At 37.1% G+C, this 27,973-nt stretch overlaps 1 protein-coding gene across 1 annotated transcript; it reads right to left on the bottom strand.

The window, feature by feature from the left end:
* Nucleotides 1-23,232: 23,232 nt before the first annotated feature.
* On the bottom strand, nt 23,233-24,795 carry LOC128640722 (tigger transposable element-derived protein 6-like). Its single transcript, XM_053693150.1, has 2 exons — nt 23,777-24,795; nt 23,233-23,665 (listed from the first exon to the last, which is right to left on the bottom strand). The coding sequence occupies exons 1-2, from the start codon at nt 24,793-24,795 to the stop codon at nt 23,233-23,235; spliced, it is 1,452 nt and encodes a 483-aa protein (XP_053549125.1).
* Nucleotides 24,796-27,973: the final 3,178 nt, after the last annotated feature.

Genomic DNA, 27,973 nt, shown 5'->3' with positions numbered 1-27,973 from the left:
GTCCCTAACACAGGCACACCATCATGCGAGCTCACAAAGCTAAACAAACTGAGAACAAAGAAGGGGTGCACAGGTGGCTGTAATCACCCATAGAAAATACAAAACATGGAAGGGAACTGCACTCCAAGACCGGATCAGGTACACTTCCTGTGACTCAGTAACATCCAGCCCTGGGTGCTAAATAGCACTCCAAAAAAGCTGTGATGTCACCAGAGCCACAGGCAGTTAACCCCAGTCCGGAATGGGTGCAAGAACCAAGGGAGATTACAAATAAAAAGTAATACAACACATAGAAACACCCAGCACTCACCAGCTAGCTCACAGCTAAGATAAAATCACAACTGGAAAGGTTAGTCACCGCATCTGGCCAAATGGGAAAGCTCAGGCACCACGTCAAGGTCCTTTCCTTAGCCTGAGTCCCTAACACAGGCACACCATCATGCGAGCTCACAAAGCTAAACAAACTGAGAACAAAGAAGGGGTGCACAGGTGGCTGTAATCACCCATAGAAAATACAAAACATGGAAGGGAACTGCACTCCAAGACCGGATCAGGTACACATCCTGTGACTCAGTAACATCCAGCCCTGGGTGCTAAATAGCACTCCAAAAAGCTGTGATGTCACCAGAGCCACAGGCAGTTAACCCCAGTCTGGAATGGGTGCAAGAACCAAGGGAGATTACAAATAAAAAGTAATACAACACATAGAAACACCCAGCACTCACCAGCTAGCTCACAGCTAAGATAAAATCACAACTGGAAAGGTTATTCACCGCATCTGGCCAGATGGGAAAGCTCAGGCACCACGTCAAGGTCCTTTCCTTAGCCTGAGTCCCTAACACAGGCACACCATCATGCGAGCTCACAAAGCTAAACAAACTGAGAACAAAGAAGGGGTGCACAGGTGGCTGTAATCACCCATAGAAAATACAAAACATGGAAGGGAACTGCACTCCAAGACCGGATCAGGTACACATCCTGTGACTCAGTAACATCCAGCCCTGGGTGCTAAATAGCACTCCAAAAAGCTGTGATGTCACCAGAGCCACAGGCAGTTAACCCCAGTCCGGAATGGGTGCAAGAACCAAGGGAGATTACAAATAAAAAGTAATACAACACATAGAAACACCCAGCACTCACCAGCTAGCTCACAGCTAAGATAAAATCACAACTGGAAAGGTTAGTCACCGCATCTGGGCAAATGGGAAAGCTCAGGCACCACGTCAAGGTCCTTTCCTTAGCCTGAGTCCCTAACACAGGCACACCATCATGCGAGCTCACAAAGCTAAACAAACTGAGAACAAAGAAGGGGTGCACAGGTGGCTGTAATCACCCATAGAAAATACAAAACATGGAATGGAACTGCACTCCAAGACCGGATCAGGTACACATCCTGTGACTCAGTAACATCCAGCCCTGGGTGCTAAATAGCACTCCAAAAAAGCTGTGATGTCACCAGAGCCACAGGCAGTTAACCCCAGTCCGGAATGGGTGCAAGAACCAAGGGAGATTACAAATAAAAAGTAATACAACACATAGAAACACCCAGCACTCACCAGCTAGCTCACAGCTAAGATAAAATCACAACACATTTATATATATTTTTATATTTTGTTCAAATTCCTTATGGAACATGTCTTAGAGATACCTTTAAACTCGCAATCCGTAATCGATATTATTTACCCGACACATTAATTATCTGGTATAGATCCTCCAACACCACCCTCTTGTGAGGTAACCACAATGAGAATGGATATAACCTCAGAGTTTGGATACCGCATATATCTACTATTACAAATTAGAGACCGAAAGTAACCCAGACCGGAAGTTGTCATAAGTGGAAGTCATCATGACTGGAAATGATCTTTGCCGGATATGATGTTACACCATTGAGAATATCTGATTTATGGCCCAAAATTATTGCAAACTGATTGGTCAGTTTTCCCTTTTTAAGAGCACTTCACTCTAAGCTGTTATTAGTCTTGAGAAAGGCCTTGTTAATGTTACACTGTCTCTAAATTTGGCTAATTGTTCGTATTATAAAGGGCTGTGACTTCCTCTAAACTTTGCTTGATAATTTTTTTGCTCAGTCAGTCTGCAGCATCTACCAAGATTACCAGTGTTATAGTCTAACTACAGTTTTGTTCTTTAGTTTTTTTGCCTTATAACTTTTTGTCTGTTCAAAGTTGCATGTGTTTGGATCAGTTGCTAGCTTACATGCAAGACTCTGTTCTGAGTACTTCCTTCTCCTTGGATTCTGGTCAGCTGATTTCCTTCTCTGCATTGAGTGTGACGCTTCTTCGGCTGTTTGCTTACAGCGTGGATCTCTGCTGCGGTCGCCATTGTGAACGCTCCTGTCAATTTACTCTCTGTCCGTTTGACCACTAACAGATTCCATTCTATACGGTAGCAGGTACCATTACTCTTTTATTCTCTAATTGCTATTGAGCAGCTCCGATTACTACCACAGACAGGTTTCTGCCTGGGGTCATAGTTATATATAGAGCAACGCTGAAATATACATTTTCATTCTGATTACTTTGTCACAAATCTTATTAACTTCATTAACGTTTACTAACTAAAACCATAATTATTTTAGGGTTATTTCTGGTCATTATATTCAGCTAAAATTTGATACTTGCAACATTAAGCAACAGGGATTGCTTACACACATACACAGATTTATGTTGGAAATTCTGACCTCTGCAGTTGTGATCCTTAATCTCATACACTCTCACCTTTACAGGAAAATATATAATTGACTATTACAATATTATCAAGCCATATAAATTATGGATCCAGCAGAGCTTGCAAATCATGTAGCTGGACTTTCACAAAAGGTTGATAGTTTATCCCATGTCAGAGAATTACATTTTTAAAATTAAAGTTTAAAATCTTATATTAAATTATCAAAATCTACTACCCCAGAACATTTTTCAGAGCCTAACATTTCACCACCTGAGAAATTCTTTGGAGATAGAGCAACTTACAGAGAATTCATTAATGCATGTACTCTCATGTTCACTTTAAAACCTAAAACTTACTCTACAGAGAGATCTAAGGTACTGACAGTTGTATCATATCTTAGAGGAGAACCAAGGGCTTGGGCAAACACTGATTATGAGAATCAAGACCCTATTTTGGACTCACTAGACTCCTTTATTTCAGCCATGTCACAGTTATATGATAATCCCAACAAACAGATGAAAAGCAAGTTCAGAGTGAAAGCTCCTTAATGAGGTGCGCTCGGGGAAGAAAGAGATAGAAATAAATCCAAAGTAACCAGTATGAAGGCAGCTCTTCCAATATGTAGAAGGACGATGGAGGTATCTATACAGACAAGAAGGCGCCAATAGGGTGATATCACCACAGACAAATCTATGTGTGGAAAAGTTGAAAGCAATACTCACAAGCGGAGCGGCACTGTGGCGTGCCTGAAAGAGCAGTCCGGGACCTCAGTGTCGCCCGGAAGACCACAAAGGCAGCAGCGAATCCTCAGCCAGGGACGTACTTGGTGTAACAATCTGGATCCTAGTTTAGTTACACACCTTCCTCTCTGTGCTCCGAATTCCTGTACAATTACAGGAGGAAGTATAGTGGCGGTAGGCAGTCGAACAACTCCGGTCACTCGAAAATAGCAAAAAACGATGTTGGAAAGAGGGAAGATCAGACTCCAGCAGGGTAAACATAAAACACATTTATTAAAATGTTTTAAAAAAAAGCAACGCGTGTCTCAGTTACACAGAGCCGTTTCATCAGGCTGTAATATATTATATATATATGTTCTAACAGGCCTGCTGCTTAAAAACCTCCTCTAACCAATCAAGTCACATCAAAATCTACACACCCCTAACAGAGCGGTTTGCGTCTCAGTAACTAATTTAACAGCTGACAGACACATTCATTTATAAAGTGAATTATTCACTTTGTGCTCTGCTTGCACTATATGGAAGTTGTCATAAACTAATGACTTAACCAAACTATATTATAGCTGAAATAAATATTTTGTTAATAAGGTTATTTAATAATATATACAAAAAATAGAAAGTCTATTAAAACTTCTAATATATCATTGTTGATATTTAGTTACCTTATTAAATTTTCTTTCACATAAATAATATTGGTGTTCTTGATATCATGATATATCATATATTCAAATATAAAAATGTAAAAATATAAATATAAAAATATAAAATGAACCTCATATGTACAAGTTAGGTACAAATTAGTGAAGCAGTGTTTCTCAAAGACATAAAATCTATAATCTGACAAAAAAGAGCTCATTCTAATTGAAAAACAGTGCTAAACAATAAATATAAATACATAGATAAAATGAATTTTCAACCGTTAAAAATGTTATATGATTTTAAGTACAATTTTAGACTCCCTTATAGAAAAGACAACACGTGACCACAGTAGAACTATTAACTGACCATATTATGGTCAATCTTTCCACTACTGTACTAAAGTCAATTTACTATATTGTGGTCAATCATTCTAAAAACATGTCACTACACCGTGGTCAATCTTTCTACCACATCACAGGCTTGAGTTATTTGCCCATTCCAAGAAGGTATAACTTAATTAATTGTAAAAGGCTAGCCACTTCCCTATGTGAATATATAAATAATTCATATCAAATATAAAGATAAAATGAATCAAATTGATAATAGTACCAGAGATATTATATGATATACATTAAAATGACAACTGTACTATTCTTGGAAAGCTGCAAGATCTATATTCATATTAAGACCTAATGGATGTAAAGTTTGGAGTCTGTAAATCCAGAAGGTCTCCCTCTGTCTGAGCCTAAAAAAACGATTATAAAAATCAGATCTGGGTATATGCTCTATAGGTGTAATTTTCAATGTAAATTACCACTATGTTTTAGATTGCAGTGTCTGGACACACTATGTAGCTTGAAATTGATTTTAATATTTCGAAAGTGTTCCGACCATCTCACACTCAAACGTCTACAGGTGCGCCCCACATATTGATACCCACACAAACAGGATAGCAAGTAAATCACAAAATTCGATGCACAAGTCATTCAACTTCCATCTTATATATTTTTGACGTCACATTGGATAAGAAGGTGTTAACATTGTGTGTTATATAGTTGCCCATTTTACATTTTTTGTTGTTACATTTATAGCTACCCTTTCTTAGTATCTTACATGTAATATTGTTGTTCATATTATTACTTACATTTGTGACGTTGTTCTTGTTTTTGACTATTTTGCTGGGTGCCAGAATACTTTTTAAATTGGGCACTCTGCTATAGACAATAGTTGGTTTAATGTCTAGCAGTTGGCCCAATATGGGGTCCTTCAAAAGAATTTTCCAATGTTTATTAATACTCTGTTTAATCAAATTGTGATTACAATTATATTGTGTAATAAACATGGTCCGGCTACTATTGCTATTCTGGGATTGCGTATTGACTTTCTTTTTCGGAAAATATAGATTTCTATCATCCTTTTTAGCTCTTTCATAGGCACTATTGATAATATGCTCTGGATATCTTTTCTCTTTAAATCTACCTTTGAGTGTCTCGCTCTGTGTCTCATAATCTGTTAAACTGCTGCAAATTCTGCAGACACGCTTGAACTGCCCATATGGTACATTTCTTGTCCATGGGATGTGGTGGTTGTTTCTAAAATCTAAGTAACTATTGCAGTCCGGAATGGGTGCAAGAACCAAGGGAGATTACAAATAAAAAGTAATACAACAGGTTAGTCACCGCATCTGGCCAAATGGGAAAGCTCAGGCACCATGTCAAGGTCCTTTCCTTAGCCTGAGTCCCTAACACAGGCACACCATCATGCGAGCTCACAAAGCTAAACAAACTGAGAACAAAGAAGGGGTGCACAGGTGGCTGTAATCACCCATAGAAAATACAAAACATGGAAGGGAACTGCACTCCAAGACCGGATCAGGTACACATCCTGTGACTCAGTAACATCCAGCCCTGGGTGCTAAATAGCACTCCAAAAAAGCTGTGATGTCACCAGAGCCACAGGCAGTTAACCCCAGTCCGGAATGGGTGCAAGAACCAAGGGAGATTACAAATAAAAAGTAATACAACACATAGAAACACCCAGCACTCACCAGCTAGCTCACAGCTAAGATAAAATCACAACTGGAAAGGTTAGTCACCGCATCTGGCCAAATGGGAAAGCTCAGGCACCACGTCAAGGTCCTTTCCTTAGCCTGAGTCCCTAACACAGGCACACCATCATGCGAGCTCACAAAGCTAAAAAAACTGAGAACAAAGAAGGGGTGCACAGGTGGCTGTAATCACCCATAGAAAATACAAAACATGGAAGGGAACTGCACTCCAAGACTGGATCAGGTACACATCCTGTGACTCAGTAACATCCAGCCCTGGGTGCTAAATAGCACTCCAAAAAGCTGTGATGTCACCAGAGCCATAGGCAGTTAACCCCAGTCTGGAATGGGTGCAAGAACCAAGGGAGATTACAAATAAAAAGTAATACAACACATAGAAACACCCAGCACTCACCAGCTAGCTCACAGCTAAGATAAAATCACAACTGGAAAGGTTATTCACCGCATCTGGCCAAATGGGAAAGCTCAGGCACCACGTCAAGGTCCTTTCCTTAGCCTGAGTCCCTAACACAGGCACACCATCATGCGAGCTCACAAAGCTAAACAAACTGAGAACAAAGAAGGGGTGCACAGGTGGCTGTAATCACCCATAGAAAATACAAAACATGGAAGGGAACTGCACTCCAAGACCGGATCAGGTACACATCCTGTGACTCAGTAACATCCAGCCCTGGGTGCTAAATAGCACTCCAAAAAAGCTGTGATGTCACCAGAGCCACAGGCAGTTAACCCCAGTCCGGAATGGGTGCAAGAACCAAGGGAGATTACAAATAAAAAGTAATACAACACATAGAAACACCCAGCACTCACCAGCTAGCTCACAGCTAAGATAAAATCACCACTGGAAAGGTTAGTCACCGCATCTGGCCAAATGGGAAAGCTCAGGCACCACGTCAAGGTCCTTTACTTAGCCTGAGTCCCTAACACAGGCACACCATCATGCGAGCTCACAAAGCTAAACAAACTGAGAACAAAGAAGGGGTGCACAGGTGGCTGTAATCACCCATAGAAAATACAAAACATGGAAGGGAACTGCACTCCAAGACCGGATCAGGTACACATCCTGTGACTCAGTAACATCCAGCCCTGGGTGCTAAATAGCACTCCAAAAAGCTGTGATGTCACCAGAGCCACGGGCAGTTAACCCCAGTCCGGAATGGGTGCAAGAACCAAGGGAGATTACAAATAAAAAGTAATACAACACATAGAAACACCCAGCACTCACCAGCTAGCTCACAGCTAAGATAAAATCACCACTGGAAAGGTTAGTCACCGCATCTGGCCAAATGGGAAAGCTCAGGCACCATGTCAAGGTCCTTTCCTTAGCCTGAGTCCCTAACACAGGCACACCATCATGCGAGCTCACAAAGCTAAATAAACTGAGAACAAAGAAGGGGTGCACAGGTGGCTGTAATCACCCATAGAAAATACAAAACATGGAAGGGAACTGCACTCCAAGACCGGATCAGGTACACATCCTGTGACTCAGTAACATCCAGCCCTGGGTGCTAAATAGCACTCCAAAAAAGCTGTGATGTCACCAGAGCCACAGGCAGTTAACCCCAGTCCGGAATGGGTGCAAGAACCAAGGGAGATTACAAATAAAAAGTAATACAACACATAGAAACACCCAGCACTCACCAGCTAGCTCACAGCTAAGATAAAATCACAACTGGAAAGGTTAGTCACCGCATCTGGCCAAATGGGAAAGCTCAGGCACCACGTCAAGGTCCTTTCCTTAGCCTGAGTCCCTAACACAGGCACACCATCATGCGAGCTCACAAAGCTAAACAAACTGAGAACAAAGAAGGGGTGCACAGGTGGCTGTAATCACCCATAGAAAATACAAAACATGGAAGGGAACTGCACTCCAAGACCGGATCAGGTACACATCCTGTGACTCAGTAACATCCAGCCCTGGGTGCTAAATAGCACTCCAAAAAGCTGTGATGTCACCAGAGCCATAGGCAGTTAACCCCAGTCTGGAATGGGTGCAAGAACCAAGGGAGATTACAAATAAAAAGTAATACAACACATAGAAACACCCAGCACTCACCAGCTAGCTCACAGCTAAGATAAAATCACAACTGGAAAGGTTATTCACCGCATCTGGCCAAATGGGAAAGCTCAGGCACCACGTCAAGGTCCTTTCCTTAGCCTGAGTCCCTAACACAGGCACACCATCATGCGAGCTCACAAAGCTAAACAAACTGAGAACAAAGAAGGGGTGCACAGGTGGCTGTAATCACCCATAGAAAATACAAAACATGGAAGGGAACTGCACTCCAAGACCGGATCAGGTACACATCCTGTGACTCAGTAACATCCAGCCCTGGGTGCTAAATAGCACTCCAAAAAGCTGTGATGTCACCAGAGCCACAGGCAGTTAACCCCAGTCCGGAATGGGTGCAAGAACCAAGGGAGATTACAAATAAAAAGTAATACAACACATAGAAACACCCAGCACTCACCAGCTAGCTCACAGCTAAGATAAAATCACAACACATTTATATATATTTTTATATTTTGTTCAAATTCCTTATGGAACATGTCTTAGAGATACCTTTAAACTCGCAATCCGTAATCGATATTATTTACCCGACACATTCATTATCTGGTATAGATCCTCCAACACCACCCTCTTGTGAGGTAACCACAATGAGAATGGATAAAACCTCAGAGTTTGGATACCGCATATATCTACTATTACAAATTAGAGACCGAAAGTAACCCAGACCGGAAGTTGTCATAAGTGGAAGTCATCATGACTGGAAATGATCTTTGCCGGATATGATGTTACACCATTGAGAATATCTGATTTATGGCCCAAAATTATTGCAAACTGATTGGTCAGTTTTCCCTTTTTAAGAGCACTTCACTCTAAGCTGTTATTAGTCTTGAGAAAGGCCTTGTTAATGTTACACTGTCTCTAAATTTGGCTAATTGTTCGTATTATAAAGGGCTGTGACTTCCTCTAAACTTTGCTTGATAATTTTTTTGCTCAGTCAGTCTGCAGCATCTACCAAGATTACCAGTGTTATAGTCTAACTACAGTTTTGTTCTTTAGTTTTTTTGCCTTATAACTTTTTGTCTGTTCAAAGTTGCATGTGTTTGGATCAGTTGCTAGCTTACATGCAAGACTCTGTTCTGAGTACTTCCTTCTCCTTGGATTCTGGTCAGCTGATTTCCTTCTCTGCATTGAGTGTGACGCTTCTTCGGCTGTTTGCTTACAGCGTGGATCTCTGCTGCGGTCGCCATTGTGAACGCTCCTGTCAATTTACTCTCTGTCCGTTTGACCACTAACAGATTCCATTCTATACGGTAGCAGGTACCATTACTCTTTTATTCTCTAATTGCTATTGAGCAGCTCCGATTACTACCACAGACAGGTTTCTGCCTGGGGTCATAGTTATATATAGAGCAACGCTGAAATATACATTTTCATTCTGATTACTTTGTCACAAATCTTATTAACTTCATTAACGTTTACTAACTAAAACCATAATTATTTTAGGGTTATTTCTGGTCATTATATTCAGCTAAAATTTGATACTTGCAACATTAAGCAACAGGGATTGCTTACACACATACACAGATTTATGTTGGAAATTCTGACCTCTGCAGTTGTGATCCTTAATCTCATACACTCTCACCTTTACAGGAAAATATATAATTGACTATTACAATATTATCAAGCCATATAAATTATGGATCCAGCAGAGCTTGCAAATCATGTAGCTGGACTTTCTCAAAAGGTTGATAGTTTATCCCATGTCAGAGAATTACATTTTTAAAATGAAAGTTTAAAATCTTATATTAAATTATCAAAATCTACTACCCCAGAACATTTTTCAGAGCCTAACATTTCACCACCTGAGAAATTCTTTGGAGATAGAGCAACTTATAGAGAATTCATTAATGCATGTACTCTCATGTTCACTTTAAAACCTAAAACTTACTCTACAGAGAGATCTAAGGTACTGACAGTTGTATCATATCTTAGAGGAGAACCAAGGGCTTGGGCAAACACTGATTATGAGAATCAAGACCCTATTTTGGACTCACTAGACTCCTTTATTTCAGCCATGTCACAGTTATATGATAATCCCAACAAACAGATGAAAAGCAAGTTCAGAGTGAAAGCTCCTTAATGAGGTGCGCTCGGGGAAGAAAGAGATAGAAATAAATCCAAAGTAACCAGTATGAAGGCAGCTCTTCCGATATGTAGAAGGACGATGGAGGTATCTATAGCGGAAGACAAGAAGGCGCCAATAGGGTGATATCACCACAGACAAATCTATGTGTGGAAAAGTTGAAAGCAATACTCACAAGCGGAGCGGCACTGTGGCGTGCCTGAAAGAGCAGTCCGGGACCTCAGTGTCGCCCGGAAGACCACAAAGGCAGCAGCGAATCCTCAGCCAGGGACGTACTTGGTGTAACAATCTGGATCCTAGTTTAGTTACACACCTTCCTCTCTGTGCTCCGAATTCCTGTACAATTACAGGAGGAAGTATAGTGGCGGTAGGCAGTCGAACAACTCCGGTCACTCGAAAATAGCAAAAAACGATGTTGGAAAGAGGGAAGATCAGACTCCAGCAGGGTAAACATAAAACACATTTATTAAAATGTTTTAAAAAAAAGCAACGCGTTTCTCAGCTACACAGAGCCGTTTCATCAGGCTGTAATATATTATATATATATGTTCTAACAGGCCTGCTGCTTAAAAACCTCCTCTAACCAATCAAGTCACATCAAAATCTACACACCCCTAACAGAGCGGTTTGCGTCTCAGTAACTAATTTAACAGCTGACAGACACATTCATTTATAAAGTGAATTATTCACTTTGTGCTCTGCTTGCACTATATGGAAGTTGTCATAAACTAATGACTTAACCAAACTATATTATAGCTGAAATAAATATTTTGTTAATAAGGTTATTTAATAATATATACAAAAAATAGAAAGTCTATTAAAACTTCTAATATATCATTGTTGATATTTAGTTACCTTATTAAATTTTCTTTCACATAAATAATATTGGTGTTCTTGATATCATGATATATCATATATTCAAATATAAAAATGTAAAAATATAAATATAAAAATATAAAATTAACCTCATATGTACAAGTTAGGTACAAATTAGTGAAGCAGTGTTTCTCAAAGACATAAAATCTATAATCTGACAAAAAAGAGCTCATTCTAATTGAAAAACAGTGCTAAACAATAAATATAAATACATAGATAAAATGAATTTTCAACCGTTAAAAATGTTATATGATTTTAAGTACAATTTTAGACTCCCTTATAGAAAAGACAACACGTGACCACAGTAGAACTATTAACTGACCATATTATGGTCAATCTTTCCACTACTGTACTAAAGTCAATTTACTATATTGTGGTCAATCATTCTAAAAACATGTCACTACACCGTGGTCAATCTTTCTACCACATCACAGGCTTGAGTTATTTGCCCATTCCAAGAAGGTATAACTTAATTAATTGTAAAAGGCTAGCCACTTCCCTATGTGAATATATAAATAATTCATATCAAATATAAAGATAAAATGTATCAAATTGATAATAGTACCAGAGATATTATATGATATACATTAAAATGACAACTGTACTATTCTTGGAAAGCTGCAAGATCTATATTCATATTAAGACCTAATGGATGTAAAGTTTGGAGTCTGTAAATCCAGAAGGTCTCCCTCTGTCTGAGCCTAAAAAAACAATTATAAAAATCAGATCTGGGGATATGCTCTATAGGTGTAATTTTCAGACAATGTAAATTACCACTATGATTGCAGTGTCTGGACACACTATGTAGCTTGAAATTGATTTTAATATTTCGAAAGTGTTCCGACCATCTCACACTCAAACGTCTACAGGTGCGCCCCACATATTGATACCCACACAAACAGGATAGCAAGTAAATCACAAAATTCGATGCACAAGTCATTCGACTTCCATCTTATATATTTTTGACGTCACATTGGATTGGAAGGTGTTAACATTGTGTGTTATATAGTTGCCCATTTTACATTTTTTGTTGTTACATTTATAGCTACCCTTTCTTAGTATCTTACATGTAATATTGTTGTTCATATTATTACTTACATTTGTGACGTTGTTCTTGTTTTTGACTATTTTGCTGGGTGCCAGAATACTTTTTAAATTGGGCGCTCTGCTATAGACAATAGTTGGTTTAATGTCTAGCAGTTGGCCCAATATGGGGTCCTTCAAAAGAATTTTCCAATGTTTATTAATACTCTGTTTAATCAAATTGTGATTACAATTATATTCTGTAATAAACATGGTCCGGCTACTATTGCTATTCTGGGATTGCGTATTGACTTTCTTTTTCGGAAAATATAGATTTCTATCATCCTTTTTAGCTCTTTCATAGGCACTATTGATAATATGCTCTGGATATCTTTTCTCTTTAAATCTACCTTTGAGAATCTCGCTCTGTGTCTCATAATCTGTTAAACTGCTGCAAATTCTGCAGACACGCTTGAACTGTCCATATGGTACATTTCTTGTCCATGGGATGTGGTGTTTGTTTCTAAAATCTAAGTAACTATTGCAGTCTTCTTGCTTGAAATGAGTGCTGGTAATAATCCTGTCGTTATCAAAAGATAAATTTAAATCTAGAAAAACAACCCAATTGGTATCTATTATGCTGGTGAATTTTAAACCTTTATTATTACTGTTAAGTTGTTTCACAAATTCTTCAGCTGATAACCTATCACCCCTCCACACAATGACCAAGTCATCTATATACCGGCCATAGTATACCAGGCTCGCCCCAAATCTGGAGTCATATATATATTGTTGTTCAAAAGACCCCATAAATAAATTGGCATAACTTGGGGCAAACCTGGTACCCATGGCTGTCCCCCTCACCTGGAGGTAATACTCATCTTGAAAAATAAAATAATTGTGATGTAGAATAAATTATATTAATGATAGAATGAACTGTTTTTGGGTATCTGGTAAGTATATGTCTGTTTCCAGAAACCCAAATACAGCCTGAATTCCAAGATCATGTGGGATGTTGGAATATAAAGCTTGGACATCACACGTGATCCAAATAAGATCACGTGTGATGTTAATTTGTTCAAGTTTACTGATTAAATCTGTTGAATCTCGTATATAGGAGTCTAAACCTACTACGTACTTTTGTAAAAAGAAATCAACGTAAGAAGAGGCGTGATCTGTTAAACTACCTATCCCCGATATTATCGGGGGGCCGGGGTGACATCTAGGGTCTTTGTGCAACTTTGGCAGATGATAGTAGAATGCACGATTCGGTTCAATGGAGATGAGATAATCCTTTTCTTTTTTTTGTAACAATCCCTTCCTTGAAAGCACATTCCACTATATCTCGCAAAATCACCAAATACTTGGTGGTGGGATCGAATGTCATTCTGATATAATAATTGTTGTCATTCAGGATCTTTCTGGCCTCTAAAAGATAGTCGGTCAAATCCTGAATGACAATCCCTCCACCTTTATCGGCCTGCGATAGATTTATTGTTTCTTAGGGTTTCTAAAGCACTATTATCATCACAATAGAGAAAGAAATTCATATGAGCAATACAATCATTATAAACCACATGTCAATGAACAAAGGTCCAATGCTAAACCAGCATCTAAGGATCATCCACCCTACACAAGAATACCCCTAGGGGGGGGAAATCTTGACTCCCCTCAAGACAGAAGAGACTAGTCTTTTAGGTTATAGCGAGGCTAGCACCTCAAATAGGTTCAATGCCTTAAGCAATATGGACCCTCAGGTTTTCGACGTTGGGCCTTCTGAATGTATCAAAGCTAGTAATGTCAAACCACCTATGTCTACACATAATTGTTTAGAACAGCGCCCCAGACAATCCACATGGAAACAGAAGAAGATCGCAAGCTACTTGGAGCCTGTAGTCAGCCTCACACCTTCATACAAAGGAAAAATACCTCACATAAACGAGGATGTAGAGGACGAAATACAGACCTCAAAAAGGCAAGACTACAGGCATTGAGTAGTGGTATCTTCAATTTGTCTTCCCACCCCTTGACCAACGATGAAATCAGGGTCCTAGAGAAGGGATTGCCATTTAGCCCTTCCAACTCACACAAGATGTTCTCACTTTTTGTGGACCTTAACAAAAAAGCTTTCGATGCAGAAATATTTTGCGGAGAAGAAATTAAAAGATGATTCTAGATTGCAAATTTTGACAGAGACAATGGACTCTAGGCTTAACAACCAATTGATTCCGACATACGAGCATGAATCCTTAGCTAATCATCTATGTGAAGGTTTCATTCATAACAAAGAAAAATGTTACCCTGCGCTAAGGAAAAGACACTAATAAACCAAGGGAAAAAATGGAGACCCCTATCTCCACAACAAGAACCAGAAAATGTTTATTTTGAAAATCGTGTCCCAGATGGAACCAGATATTTCAAAAGACCTTGGCGCTGCAAAAAATTGCGGCTAAAACTAGTGATTGGATAAACCGTGACAATAGTCAAGAAGTTTAAAGTATGAAACCTTTGGCCTCAGTAATGAGATCACGTAATTTAAAAGATACAGTGTGAATTTATTAATATAATATTAAACATAAAGTATTTTTTTAAAAAAGCTGATCAGCAAGAGAACAATAAAATAATTGTAACAATCAAATAGTAAAAAAAAATGTAGCAATCAAAATAGCTTGATACAATATAGCAATATAGCACATATCAGTGTAGCATCAAAAATGGAAACAGCAAAACAACCCTGGAGCTAATATGCGATCCAAATGTTGAAAGTCCGGAATAAGAGTAAGCAATCGACATCCACAGCTGATTCCTTGAGAAGCAGAGTGAGGCTGGAACGACAAACGGATCCAAATCAAACACAAGCAGAAAACCAAACTAAAGGTGTTCACTTTTACTTACACCGTGTCTTGGTTACTGCTGCGACGATGGATCCCTTTTAGCAAGCTGTAGCAGAGCCGGATAAGCCTTTGGTGCAATACCGGATTTTTCAAGGATACTCCGCTGAAGTTGCAGTTAACACAGAAGCCGGTCTGTGGAGGTAATGTTACGTCAGGTAACGTAGAGTGGGAGGAGCAACACGTTTCAGCCCGGTCAGGGCCTTTGTCAAGCTCCAGAAAGGTGTAATACAGGGCTTTTTAAACCTGTATTAGCTGTGCTCATTGGTTGGATATCGCAAATGGGAGTGCCTTATGCATAAGAAACATAATGATAACAGTTGCGCCAAGGCACAAATTAAAACAAAGCAATATACAAATTAATAATTAGTCACTGTGCAATATTGATACAGTATACAGTATGATGATGCAAAAAATAAAAATATAGACATCTTAAACTTTGTACCGCTCGATAGTTAACATTTGGCTATATAAATTTTTCTCTCTCTATTACTGAGACCAAATGACCCATAAAGTGAAGAAAATAGAATAAGTTTTCTTTCTCTGTGCAAGATGGTGACATACAGCACTGAACATCCAATCTGTTAGATTGATAATTAATAGAAAAATAATAATAATAAATAACAATATATTAGTGCCATTAAAGAATTTTTAATAGATAGTATAAAAAGAAAATATATATTTTTTGGAGTGATACCATAAAAAATCCCTAAAAAAGTTTTTTTTGTAAAAAATTCCATAAAAGATAATAATTTCATAAAAAATAATTACATGAAAAATAAAATAAAAAAGATAAATAAAAAGTAATAAGAACAGAAAATCTTAATCCCTAAGATAACACCCTATATCAAAGTCGATGTTTAGACCATTGGGTTGTAAAGTTTTTAAATTAAAAATCCATTTTGTTTCTTTTTTAATAAGCTGGGACTGTATGTGTCCACCCCTCCAATTATTTTTAACTTTTTCTATTCCCATAAAGGAGAAGTGTGCAAGGTTGCCATTATTACATGTCGCAAAATGTTTTGGCACTGGAAGGTCTTTATTCCTATCAGAATCATGATTTTCAATTGACCATATGTGCTCACGTATACGGTCACGTAGCGGTCTTTCAGACTCTCCTATATACTGCTTGCCACAACAACACTGTATTAAGTAAATAACAAATCTGTCAGAGCACCTAATGGTATCCTTGATTTTATAGGATTTTCCCGTGATGTTAGAAGTAAAATCCTTTTGTTTTTTAGAATGTTTACATGATTTACATGTTAAACAAGGAAAAAAGCCATTTAATTTTTTACCTGTTAAATCGATCTGTGATTGGATTTTGTTATTATATTTTTTATTTTCAGTGGGGGCCAAAATAGTTTTCAAATTACGTGCCTTTTTATAAACAATTTGTGGTTTGGATGGTAATATTGGACCTAGTTGTTCATCATTTTTAAGAATACCCCAGTGTTTATTTAATATTTTCTCAACTAAATATTTGTTACTGCAGTAGCCAGTAATAAATGGAATAAAAGTATTGTCATCTTTTCTTTGTAGCTTTCTATTAAGAGATCTTGTACTATTTTGAACTAGTTCTTGTCTGTTGACGTCTCTCACTTCCCCCCGTATTTTTTCTATCTTGTTTTTATCATAACCTCTCTCTAAAAAATTTTTTGTGAGTTTATCTGATTGAGTATCAAAATCTGACAGGTTAGAACAGTTTTTTTTTTAACACGTAAGAACTGGCCTTTTGGAATATTTTCTATCCATCTTGGGTGATGGCAACTAGTGTAGTGAATACACTGTTGGCATCTACACTTTTAAAGTGTATTTTGGATAGAATTTTATGATTTTCATGAAATAGTTCGAAGTCTAAAAAACTTATTTTATGTCTACTTTTTTCACATGTAAATTTAAGATTTAGTTCATTATTGTTCATTGAGGAAACAAATTCCTCTAATAGATGTTCGTTGCCTCTCCAAATAATGAGGATATCGTCTATGTAACGATTATATGACACCAGGTTTGCTCCAAATCTAGTGTTCGCAAGGAACGACTCTTCCCAATGTCCCATAAACAAATTTGCATAACTTGGAGCAAACCTGGTGCCCATAGCCGTTCCTCTCTCTTGGTTGTAGAATTGGTGGTTATAATTAAAAAAATTATGTGTCAAAATGAATTCAATTGATTTCAACAAAAATTCCCTTTGTTCACTCTTTATCGTATTATCACTATCTAAAAAATGCTTGGTAGCTCGTAAGCCATCTGTATGATTAATACAGGTGTATAGGGATGTAACATCACACGTGACAAGAAGAAAATCCTCTTGCCACAGGATATTTTCTATTAATCTTAGTACATCTGTGGAGTCTTTTAGGTAAGAAGGAAGAGATCTAACATATTTTTGAAGAAAGATGTCTAAATATTCGGAAAGATTGGCTGTAAGCGACCCTACTCCCGATATAATGGGCCTACCGGGTGGGTTTGTCAGAGATTTGTGAATCTTGGGTAAACAATATAGTAATGGAATTTTTGGAAACTTGGGAAGCAAATAATTCTTTTCTTTTGCATTAAGTATTCCCTTATCAGAGGCTTCGTTCAAAAGATTTATCAATTCATTAGTGTATTTTTTAGTTGGATCATTAGATAATTTTTTATAGGTATTTTCATCTTTGAGGATATTCTCGCATATAGAATAATAATCTATGGCGTCAAGGACCACTATACCCCCACCCTTATCTGCGGGCTTTATTATTAGATCTTCACTTTCTAGTTCTTTGATAATTTTTAATTGTTTTTTTGCTTAGATTACTATGTGTTTTACTGATTTTATCTTCAGTGAGGTTTTCAATATCTCTTAATACTAATTTTTCAAACATCTCTAGTATAGGGCCTTTATCTTGTTTGGGGTAAAAGGTTGATTTATTCCTTAATTGTGTATGTATATACTCACTATCTTGAACCAGAGTATTATCTGCTAATTTCTCTGCCCCAGACTTTAGGAACCATTTTTTAACTGTAAGTTTTCTTACGAATTTATGTGCGTCGATATAGGCACTAAATTTGTTTACTTTGCAACTTGGTGCAAAAGAAAGACCTTTACTTAATATGTCTTCATGATCCCTACTCAATGATTTCTTACTTAAGTTAAAGACACCTAGATTTGTGTCTTTCTTGTTCAAAACCTTGATTTTTTTGGATCTCCTAGCCCCTCCTCTCTTTCCTCTCTGTCTGACGCTCTTCTTTTTCTTATGTCTCTTTGAGGTAATGGACTTTGGAGTGTGCTTTGGCCATGTCCTAAAAAAGACGAGGAAGTGGAGGGGTTAACATATTCATCATCTCTAACATTTTGTAGTGGAGTGAATCTATTTGATAATCTACAATCGTTACTTGAATTCTGGTGAGAATTATGTCTATTGTCTGCCTGTACATCATATTCACTCCTGTAGGAGTGTCTCCGATGTTGATTATAGAAGTGAGTATTTGTTTTTTGATAAGTATTGGCATCATTATTTCTATGACCATTGTGGTTATAATAATTTACATGGTTTTGTCTAGAATTAGAATATTGTCCTTGTTCTCTATTTGAACCATATGTGCTGTTATTAAAGTTTCTTTCACTATTTGAATTTCTATAGTTGGGCTTGAATCTAGGACCTTGTTCTCTTCCTGATTGATTAACAGCCCCAGAATCTCTAGCTTGGGAAAATGTTTGTCCCTGTGCTGAATGACCATTAGTCCTATAATTACTATTTCTTTGTCTATACCTAATCTGTTGATTCTCATTTTGATAGATTACCTTATCTTTTATAGCATTATTTTTTTCATTATTAGTATGTCTCCATTTATGGGAAATATAATTATCCCAATTTGGTTGGTTAATATGTGTCAGATAGTCTTCCCTGTCTCTTTCAAATTTTCTAATTTTGACTTTCAAAATTTCTTCTTTAGTGCTTTTTAATAAATCTTTTATTTCTTTTTCTCTTTTGATATACTCCATGTTATTTTCAAATTCCTTTAATTGAATCTCCAATTCTTTTATTTCAGTTTCTAATCTCTTTAAGATTTCACCTCTATAGTCTTTTATTAGACGTAAAAGGTTAAAGGATGCCTGTTCTAAATTATCGTTCCATCTCTTTTTAAAGTTAATGTCATCAATTTTGAAAGAACACTCTTTTTTAATTCTAAGTCCACGTGGAACTCTTTTATTCTCTAGATATTTCTCAATAAAAATAAATTTGGTCCTGTGTTTCATTTCTAATATTAGCTTATCTTCTAAATCTTTCATTAGTTTACAAAGTGAATCAACATTCTCAGGAGTCACAATAATATCATTTGTAAAAAATATTGTATATCCCTTTATATACTTCATCCCTATATTTGAAAAGATTACTTTCGGACATGATCCTAGCAGCTGGGAAAACAGTGGGGTTTTGAGGAAACAGTGCAAAAAACAAAGAAAAATTTTACCCTGCGCTAAGGAAAAGACACTAATAAACCAAGGGAAAAATGGAGACCCCTATCTCCACAACAAGAACCAGAAAATGTTTATTTTGAAAAGAAAGAAAACTTATTCTATTTTCTTCACTTTATGGGTCATTTGGTCTCAGTAATAGAGAGAGAAAAAATTATATAGCCAAATGTTAACTATCGAGCGGTACAAAGTTTAAGATGTCTATATTTTTATTTTTTGCATCATCATACTGTATACTGTATCAATATTGCACAGTGACTAATTATTATTTTGTATATGGCTTTGTTTTAATTTGTGCCTTGGCGCAACTGTTATCATTATGTTTCTTATGCATAAGGCACTCCCATTTGCGATATCCAACCAATGAGCACAGCTAATACAGGTTTAAAAAGCACTGTATTACACCTTTCTGGAGCTTGACAAAGGCCCTGACCGGGCTGAAACGCGTTGCTCCTCCCACTCTACGTTACCTGACGTAACATTACCTCCACAGACCGGCTTCTGTGTTAACTGCAACTTCAGCGGAGTATCCTTGAAAAATCCGGTATTGCACCAAAGGCTTATCCGGCTCTGCTACAGCTTGCTAAAAGGGATCCATCGTCGCAGCAGTAACCAAGACACGGTGTAAGTAAAAGTGAACACCTTTAGTTTGGTTTTCTGCTTGTGTTTGATTTGGATCCGTTTGTCGTTCCAGCCTCACTCTGCTTCTCAAGGAATCAGCTGTGGATGTCGATTGCTTACTCTTATTCCGGACTTTCAACATTTGGATCGCATATTAGCTCCAGGGTTGTTTTGCTGTTTCCATTTTTGATGCTACACTGATATGTGCTATATTGCTATATTGTATCAAGCTATTTTGATTGCTACATTTTTTTTTTTTACTATTTGATTGTTACAATTATTTTATTGTTCTCTTGCTGATCAGCTTTTTTAAAAAAATACTTTATGTTTAATATTATATTAATAAATTCACACTGTATCTTTTAAATTACGTGATCTCATTACTGAGGCCAAAGGTTTCATACTTTAAACTTCTTGACTATTGTCACGGTTTATCCAATCACTAGTTTTAGCCGCAATTTTTTGCAGCGCCAAGGTCTTTTGAAATATCTGGTTCCATCTGGGACACGATTTTCAAAATAAACATTTTCTGAAGGTTTCATTCATACACACTTCAAAAATAAATCCAATTTTGCCCCCAGACTATTAAATAATGCTCTTATATAGATTTTTAGACAATTATTCAGTGATGAATTTGAGCAGATCCCTAAAGGTACTAATATAAAGGGTAATCTTTTTTGGAATGAGAAATGTGCTTTAGAAACCCTAAGAAACGATAAATCTATCGTTATCAGGCAGGCCGATAAAGGTGAAGGGATTGTCATTCAGGATTTGACCGACTATCTTTAAGAGGTCGGAAAGATCCTGAATGAAAAAAATTATTATACAGCGAAACCTGTTTAAGACGGAATGGCATCGGACAAAGGAAATTTTTTGTCTTGGACAGGTTTCCGTCTTATACAATTAGTAACTGATGGAGCATCTTTTGACATGTGCAAATTCAAAAATGGCAGAATAATGTTACTGTATTGGTCATGAAGCCAGTCTGACCTGCCTTGCCGCAAGGGAGCATAGGATTGGATTCCTGACCAATTAGGAAGTCGGGCGGCAGGTAATGACCTGATGTCCAGCTTCCCTCACGGCATTGCAGGTCTCCCTCTGACTGTCAGTTCTGGTATCAGAGCATTTTGGCGCAAATGCTCAGGATCAGCACCATACCATAAAGTACAAATATCAGTGCATCCCTAATCAGAATCAATTTCTTGTTTTTCTTGTATGAAAGTAACAAAGACAGTACAATTTTTCTGCTTAATCATTACAGTCTTTTATTTAGTTTTTATCTGGATTACCTTTTTTTCTCTAACACAGAAAATGGGTGAGAAAACATAAATTGTATACAATGTATACAGTACTGTATTAAAAGATTATGTGTTGCATCAATTATTGTTCAGTAATACACAAACTTTAAGTCTTCTAAACTGTACCTGTACAGTATGCATTACAAATACATCTACAGGTTCAGTATCTATTGTGCACAATTACCACAAATACAGGTACAGTAATCACACCTTATGCAAACATTTTAAATAAAATGTACAGTAAAATACTGTAAAAATAAAAATACAGGTACAGTACTGTACTCTACATGTACATGCTTTTTATTTTTAGGTGTACACCTGTACTGTACAATACTGTATCTGGATTTATTTTTACAGTTCTGTACTACAGTACTTTTTTATTCTAACATTGAATGGAACAGTTCTGAACATTATTAGCAGTAAAAGATTAACTGTAATTGTTGCATCAACTTGGTTCACAATTACAGTAATACAGTACACAAACTTAAACTCTTCTAAATACAGTACAATTACAGCTACAGTATCTATTGTGCACAATGCCCACTAATACAGTAATCACATACAGTAATATACAAACATTTTTAACTACAGTACTGTAAATACAGTAAAATATTGAAAATAAAAAATACCTGTGCATGTACTGTTAATTAAAATACAGTACAGTACTGTAAATAAAAATACAGGTACTGTACTCTACCTGTACGTACTTTTAATTTTTTTAGTGTACACCTGTTCTATACAGTACAGTATCTGGATTTATTTCTACAGTACAGTACTGTACTTCAGTACTTTTTTATTCTAACAGAAAATGGTACAGTACTGAACATTATTAAAAGATTCATTGTTGCATCAGCTTTGTTCATAATTACTGTACTGTAATACACAAACTTCAACTCTTCTAAATACAGTACTGTACTGTACAGTACAATTACAGGTACAGTATCTATTGAGCGCAATGCCCACTAATAATCACATCTTATGCAAACATTTTAAAGTACAGTACTGTAAATAAAATATGTACAGTACTGTAAATAAAAATACAGTACAATTACTGTAAATAACATAATGTACTTAAAATAGTGTACAACTACTGAAAATAAAATTCTGTAAATAAAAACACAGGTATTGTACTCTACCTGTACGTACCTTAAAATTTTTAGTGTACACCTGTACAGTACAATATCTGGATTTATTTTACAGTACTTTACTACAGTACTTTTTCATTCTAACAGAAATGGGCTATGAAGACTTCAACTGTATTCTATACAAATACAGTACTGAACATTATTAAGTGTAAAAGATTAATTGTTGCATCATTTTTGTTCACAATTACTGTAATACAGTAAACATTTTAAAGTACAGTACTGTATAGTTTTTTGTATCCAATCCAGTACTGTACTTTAAAAATTTTTTAGCTGCAGATGGAGACAATGTTTACATACTGTAGATTACTTTTTTGATCAAGTTCAATACTGTACTTTAAAATGTTTGTACTGTACTGTTGCTGTAGAGGTCTTGCTTGAAGGTCCGGATACAGAATGATCTGGAACAGGCCAGCGTGTTCTAAAACAGGGAAATGCAGTAGTTAGTCATCAGAAATAATGATCATAAACAAAACATTCAACAGTACTGTTAAATAATGTACAGTACTGTACTAAAAAACAGTACAGTACTGTATTTAAGCTTTACATACTCTTGTACAGTACTGTACTGTATTTAGATAGTGTACTACACTTACTGTCTACTGTATGTTTTTACTGTACATACCTGTACCTTTATTGGTTTTCTTGTTCCCTCAGTGCCAATAATGTTGCTTGTTTTCTTGGGGCATTGGTTATCCTTTTTTCAATTAAATGTCTAGTGGATGTTATTGGTTCTAGAAGCTCCGGGCAGTTATTAAAAAATGCAAACTCTTGCAACTGGTGAACTTTCTCTAGAGCATCTTGGTAGCTTTTGATTGATGGCTCACTGGGAATTTCTGTGGTTTCAGCACTTTGATCGTCATCCATGTTCTCATCACTGTCTTGTTGTTGATCTAAAAGTTCCACAGCATTTGTAAATGTGCTTTCCGTCGCAAGTTCTTTGTCTATGTCAATGTCACGGTCTATTTCACTGTCAACAAGACCTCCTTGCTGGAATAATGAACGAATATCAATGTTTTCTTCTACAGTCACCTGTATTATTTCTGGCAATTCTTCATTATCGTTCCTGTTTGAGTTAGAGAAACCAGCTTTTACAAAGCACTTGCAAATGGTATCAGCAGAAATAGACTTGCATGCCATAGAAATCCAGTTGACAGCATCAAGGACTGTTATGGACTTGGCAAGCTGGTGTACATTTTGTGTGGTAGAAATGTTTGCAACCAAGGACTGTAGCAATAGTTTTCTATAGTGTGTCTTCATCGTGTAGATAACACCTTGGTCCATTGGCTGTGTTACGCTTGTTGTGTTTGCAGGGAACCAGGCTAATTTTACATTGCTAAGTTTCAGATGCAGATGGCAGGTAGCGTTATCCAAAAACAGGATGACTTTATGACCTTCTCTCTTCATTTTTCTGTCAAAAATCTTGAGCCATTCAGACATTAGTTCTGCTGTCATCCAGGCTTTTTTATTTGCACACCAAATAACGGGAAGCTGTGTACTGTCTATGTTTTTGAAGCAACGTGGCTTTGCTGCCTTACCAATCAGAAGAGGCTTCTCCAATCTCCCATCCATGTTTCCACAGAGGAACACCGTCAATCTTTCCTTGGATAACTTTCCTCTTGTGCATTTTTCACGTTTAACAGCCAGAGTTTTTGAAGGTAGCAACCTAAAGAATAGGCCAGTTTCATCGCCATTGTAGATATCTTTTGTAGCGTATGGTTCCTTAAGCATTTTGAGCTTTTCTTCCCATTGGCTAACAGTTTCTTGATCTAGATCCTTTGCTTCTCCACATATTTTATTCCATACAATGCAATGCCTCCTTTTAAAACTTTCCAACCAGCCATTAGATGCCTTAAAATCTGTTTTGCCTAATTCTTTGGCTAGTTCAAGGGCTTGTGTTTGTAGTATAGGACCAGAAATTGGTACATTTTTAGAGCGTGTGGCTACAAACCATTCCCACAGGAGCTTGTTTAAATCTTCATTTCCAGTTGCCTTCGCTTTCCTCTTCACTTCGCCATTGCCAGCTAACCATTCTTTCATGATTTTCTCTTTATTTTTGATAGCTTCATAAATTTGCGTTTTGCCACACTTAAATTTCTCAACGCATTGTTTTACAGACAACTTATCTTTTGTGTAGGCCTCAATCACTTTAACTTTCATAGCGAGAGTAAGAGTGTTGCACTTTCTAGGAGCCATTCTTTGTCACACACCTCTTAAGTTTCAGCATCCGTCCCAACACCCCTTCCATTTCAGGGTCCTTCCAACACCCCTTACGCTACCTTCCCACACCACTTCCGTTTCAGCATCCTTACAACACCCCTTCCGCTTCCTTCCCACACCACTAACGTTTCTGTGTCCTCACATCACTTCCGTGTCAGCATCTGTTCCAACACCCCTTCCGCTTCCTTCCCACACCACTTCCGTTTCAGCATTCTTACAACACCCCTTCCGCTTCCTTCCCACACCACTAACGTTTCTGCGTCCTTCTCACATCACTTCTGTGTCAGCGTCTGTTCCGTCGTCTTGTTCTTACCTCACTTCCGTTCCATGTTACATTTTCCGGCTTATCCAGGTTTTCTGGCTTATCCAGGTAAGTGAACCAAATGTATGCACAATTAACACTGTGACACGTTCCGTTTCCGCGTTGGACAGTTTCCGGCTTATCCAGGTAGTATAACAATGAAAGTATACACTAAGCGCCGGGACGAAAGGATATTTCCGACATGGACAGGTTTCCATGTTATACAGGGTCCGTCTTGGACACGTTTCACAGTATCAGAATGACATTTGATCCCACCACCAAGTATTTGGCGTCTTTGTGAGATATAGTGGAATGTGCTTTCAAGGAAGGGATTGTTACGAAAAAAGAAAAGGATTATCTCATCCCCATTGAACCGAATCATGCATTCTACTATCATCTGCCAAAGTTGCACAAAGACCCTAGATGTCCCCCTGGCCACCCAATAATATATCGGAATTAGGAAGTTTAACAGATCACGCCTCTTCTTACGTTGATTTCTTTTTACAAAAGTACGTAGTAGGTTTAGACTCTAATATACAAGATTCAACAGATTTAATCAGTAAACTTGAACAGATTAACATCACACATGATCTTATTTGGATCACGTGTGATGTCCAAGCTTTATATTCCAACATCCCACATGATCTTGGAATTCAGGCTGTATTTGGGTTTCTGGAAACAGACATATACTTACCAGATACCCAAAAACAGTTCATTCTATCATTAATATAATTTATTCTACATCACAATTATTTTATTTTTCAAGATGAGTATTACCTCCAGGTGAGGGGGACGGCCATGGGTACCAGGTTTGCCCCAAGTTATGCCAATTTATTTATGGGGTCTTTTTTTTTTAAATCAAAGTTTTTTTTATTGAGGCAATACAAGAAAGAAAAAAAACATAAACATAATATACATTCTGTATCATTTTGGTAAATTTTGCATACATGACATTGTTTATCCATTGGACAATGAAACCTTTTCATATAAGAGAGTAAAGAAATCTTGATTCAGACATCATATATGTATCTCTCCAAAGAAACATAATGAAAATAATGGACATTGTATGCGAATACAAAATCAAATACATATAACCATGCATTACCTCTTTTTTCCTTTTGTTTCCTATATAAACACATAACAAAGTTATAGAATTTGAACATCCAAAAAAACTTATACTTCTTATAGAGTGATATGTTAATGATAAAGTAGATGTATTTATTATCTGAAAATTTACAAATTATAGGGAATCATAACAAGTTGCTCCTACTAAATGCACATAATTAGAGGGCAAGTTGAGAAAAATTAATCTTCGACTGCCAGTGGACTATCAGCACTTCCATCCAAAAACTTATACATCTTATAGAGTGATAAGCTGATTATAAGATAAATGTATTTATTATCTGAGAGTTTACATATTATAGGAAGTCATAACAAGTTGTTCCTACGGAATGCACAAGATTAGAGGGCAAGTCGGAAAGTATTAGTCAGCAGCTGGATACTCTAAGAAACCGTCCTCAGTTTCTTTGTAAGCAGAACAATAAGAGCAACTTATCGCATTACAGTATCGATAGCTGGTAAACACCGCCTGTTTGTCCACCTAGTATAAGGGTGAACAGTAGCTAATAAGTTATAACCCCCCAGGAATTCACATTGACCTGGGGTGGGGGGGGAGGAAGTACAAATATAGACTGTGCAGATTAATTACTAACGTTTCTCCTAAGTGACATGGAGTATAGATATTTTATACATATCGATCGGCCTATCAAACCCCACTGCCTTCAATATAAGCGTATATATGTGGTCTCAAGTAAGAAAAAATTAAAAATAAATTTATGAAGGGCCCATTCTAGGTTTTCAGCTGTCAGTAATAAAAATAAACCTGTATGATGTCTCACTCATGTAGGGGAGTGGTGCCTAAGACTAGCTTGACCACCTTAGCAATAAGGGTCGCATATCTGACTGGCAATCAGTCAGGGCTAGCGTCTATTACCCCTGTCAACAACAATACTTCTCCTACCCCTGCCGGCTAGGGGAAAGAGAGGGCCCATACTTTAACAAAAACAGAAGAGGAGAAAATGAAGCTCAATCCAATATAATATTAGTCAGGACTCCCGTCTCCTGTAATAGAAAGAGCACGGGACACTATATTATATATCTTCATTTCACAATATCTTTATATATACTATATGCCAAAGGTGGACCTGCTGCTTGAGTTTCATAAGTAACAGTGCTTATTATAGGCAAAAGAGCTCTAAATGAAATAGAATACGTTGGTGCTCAGCAGCTAACTGTGAAACACCAGTTTATAAAGCTAGTCTAACTGCTGGTCTAACTGCTGATAAAGAATTAACTGTGTATAATATGAAATTAGACATAAAACAGTGTAAGTTAAAGTGATATTGACAATGATACTCACTTAGCTATAAAGATCAATTTAGCCTTATCTATTACTATTATCCTAAAGTAATAGGCTACTGGAAGGTGAGAGTGAGGGTAATTAATATACTGTGAGAAAACATTACAGATCCCACACCTAAGCATCTACCAAAAAGTTCAGCCCTTACAGTCCTCATTAGACACTTAGTACACATGAATGGAGACAATCCTAGTCTAAATGAGTATGCGTGCAAACCTGACTGCTGTCCAAAAAAAAAAAATACGGGACATATAGGTAATAAAGCCCTTTTGATTAAGAGAAGCAAACATTAGCAAATGGCATTATTTTACATATAGTAGGATAGCACTTCAAAGCAAACATTCAATAGGCATCTATGTACTAGGATTATCAAGCAACAAGGTAATATTATTGAATGGGATACAGAAATATATGAGGTCTGCTAGATGAAAAGA

Source organism: Bombina bombina, chromosome 10 (genome assembly GCF_027579735.1).
Source record: "Bombina bombina isolate aBomBom1 chromosome 10, aBomBom1.pri, whole genome shotgun sequence".
In the NCBI taxonomy this organism is placed as follows: Eukaryota; Metazoa; Chordata; class Amphibia; order Anura; family Bombinatoridae; genus Bombina; species Bombina bombina.
Note: the sequence above shows the minus strand (reverse complement) of the source record. Positions and strands in the feature narration are given on the sequence as shown.

Excerpts from the sequence above, each read along its gene's own strand:
- LOC128640722 (XM_053693150.1), bottom strand. The coding sequence starts at position 24,795 with ATGGCTCCTAGAAAGTGCAACACTCTTACTCTCGCTATGAAAGTTAAA. Across the intron at positions 23,666-23,776 it reads AATGTACACCAGCTTGCCAA|GAACGATAATGAAGAATTGC; the intron begins GTCCATAACAGT and ends TAACTCAAACAG.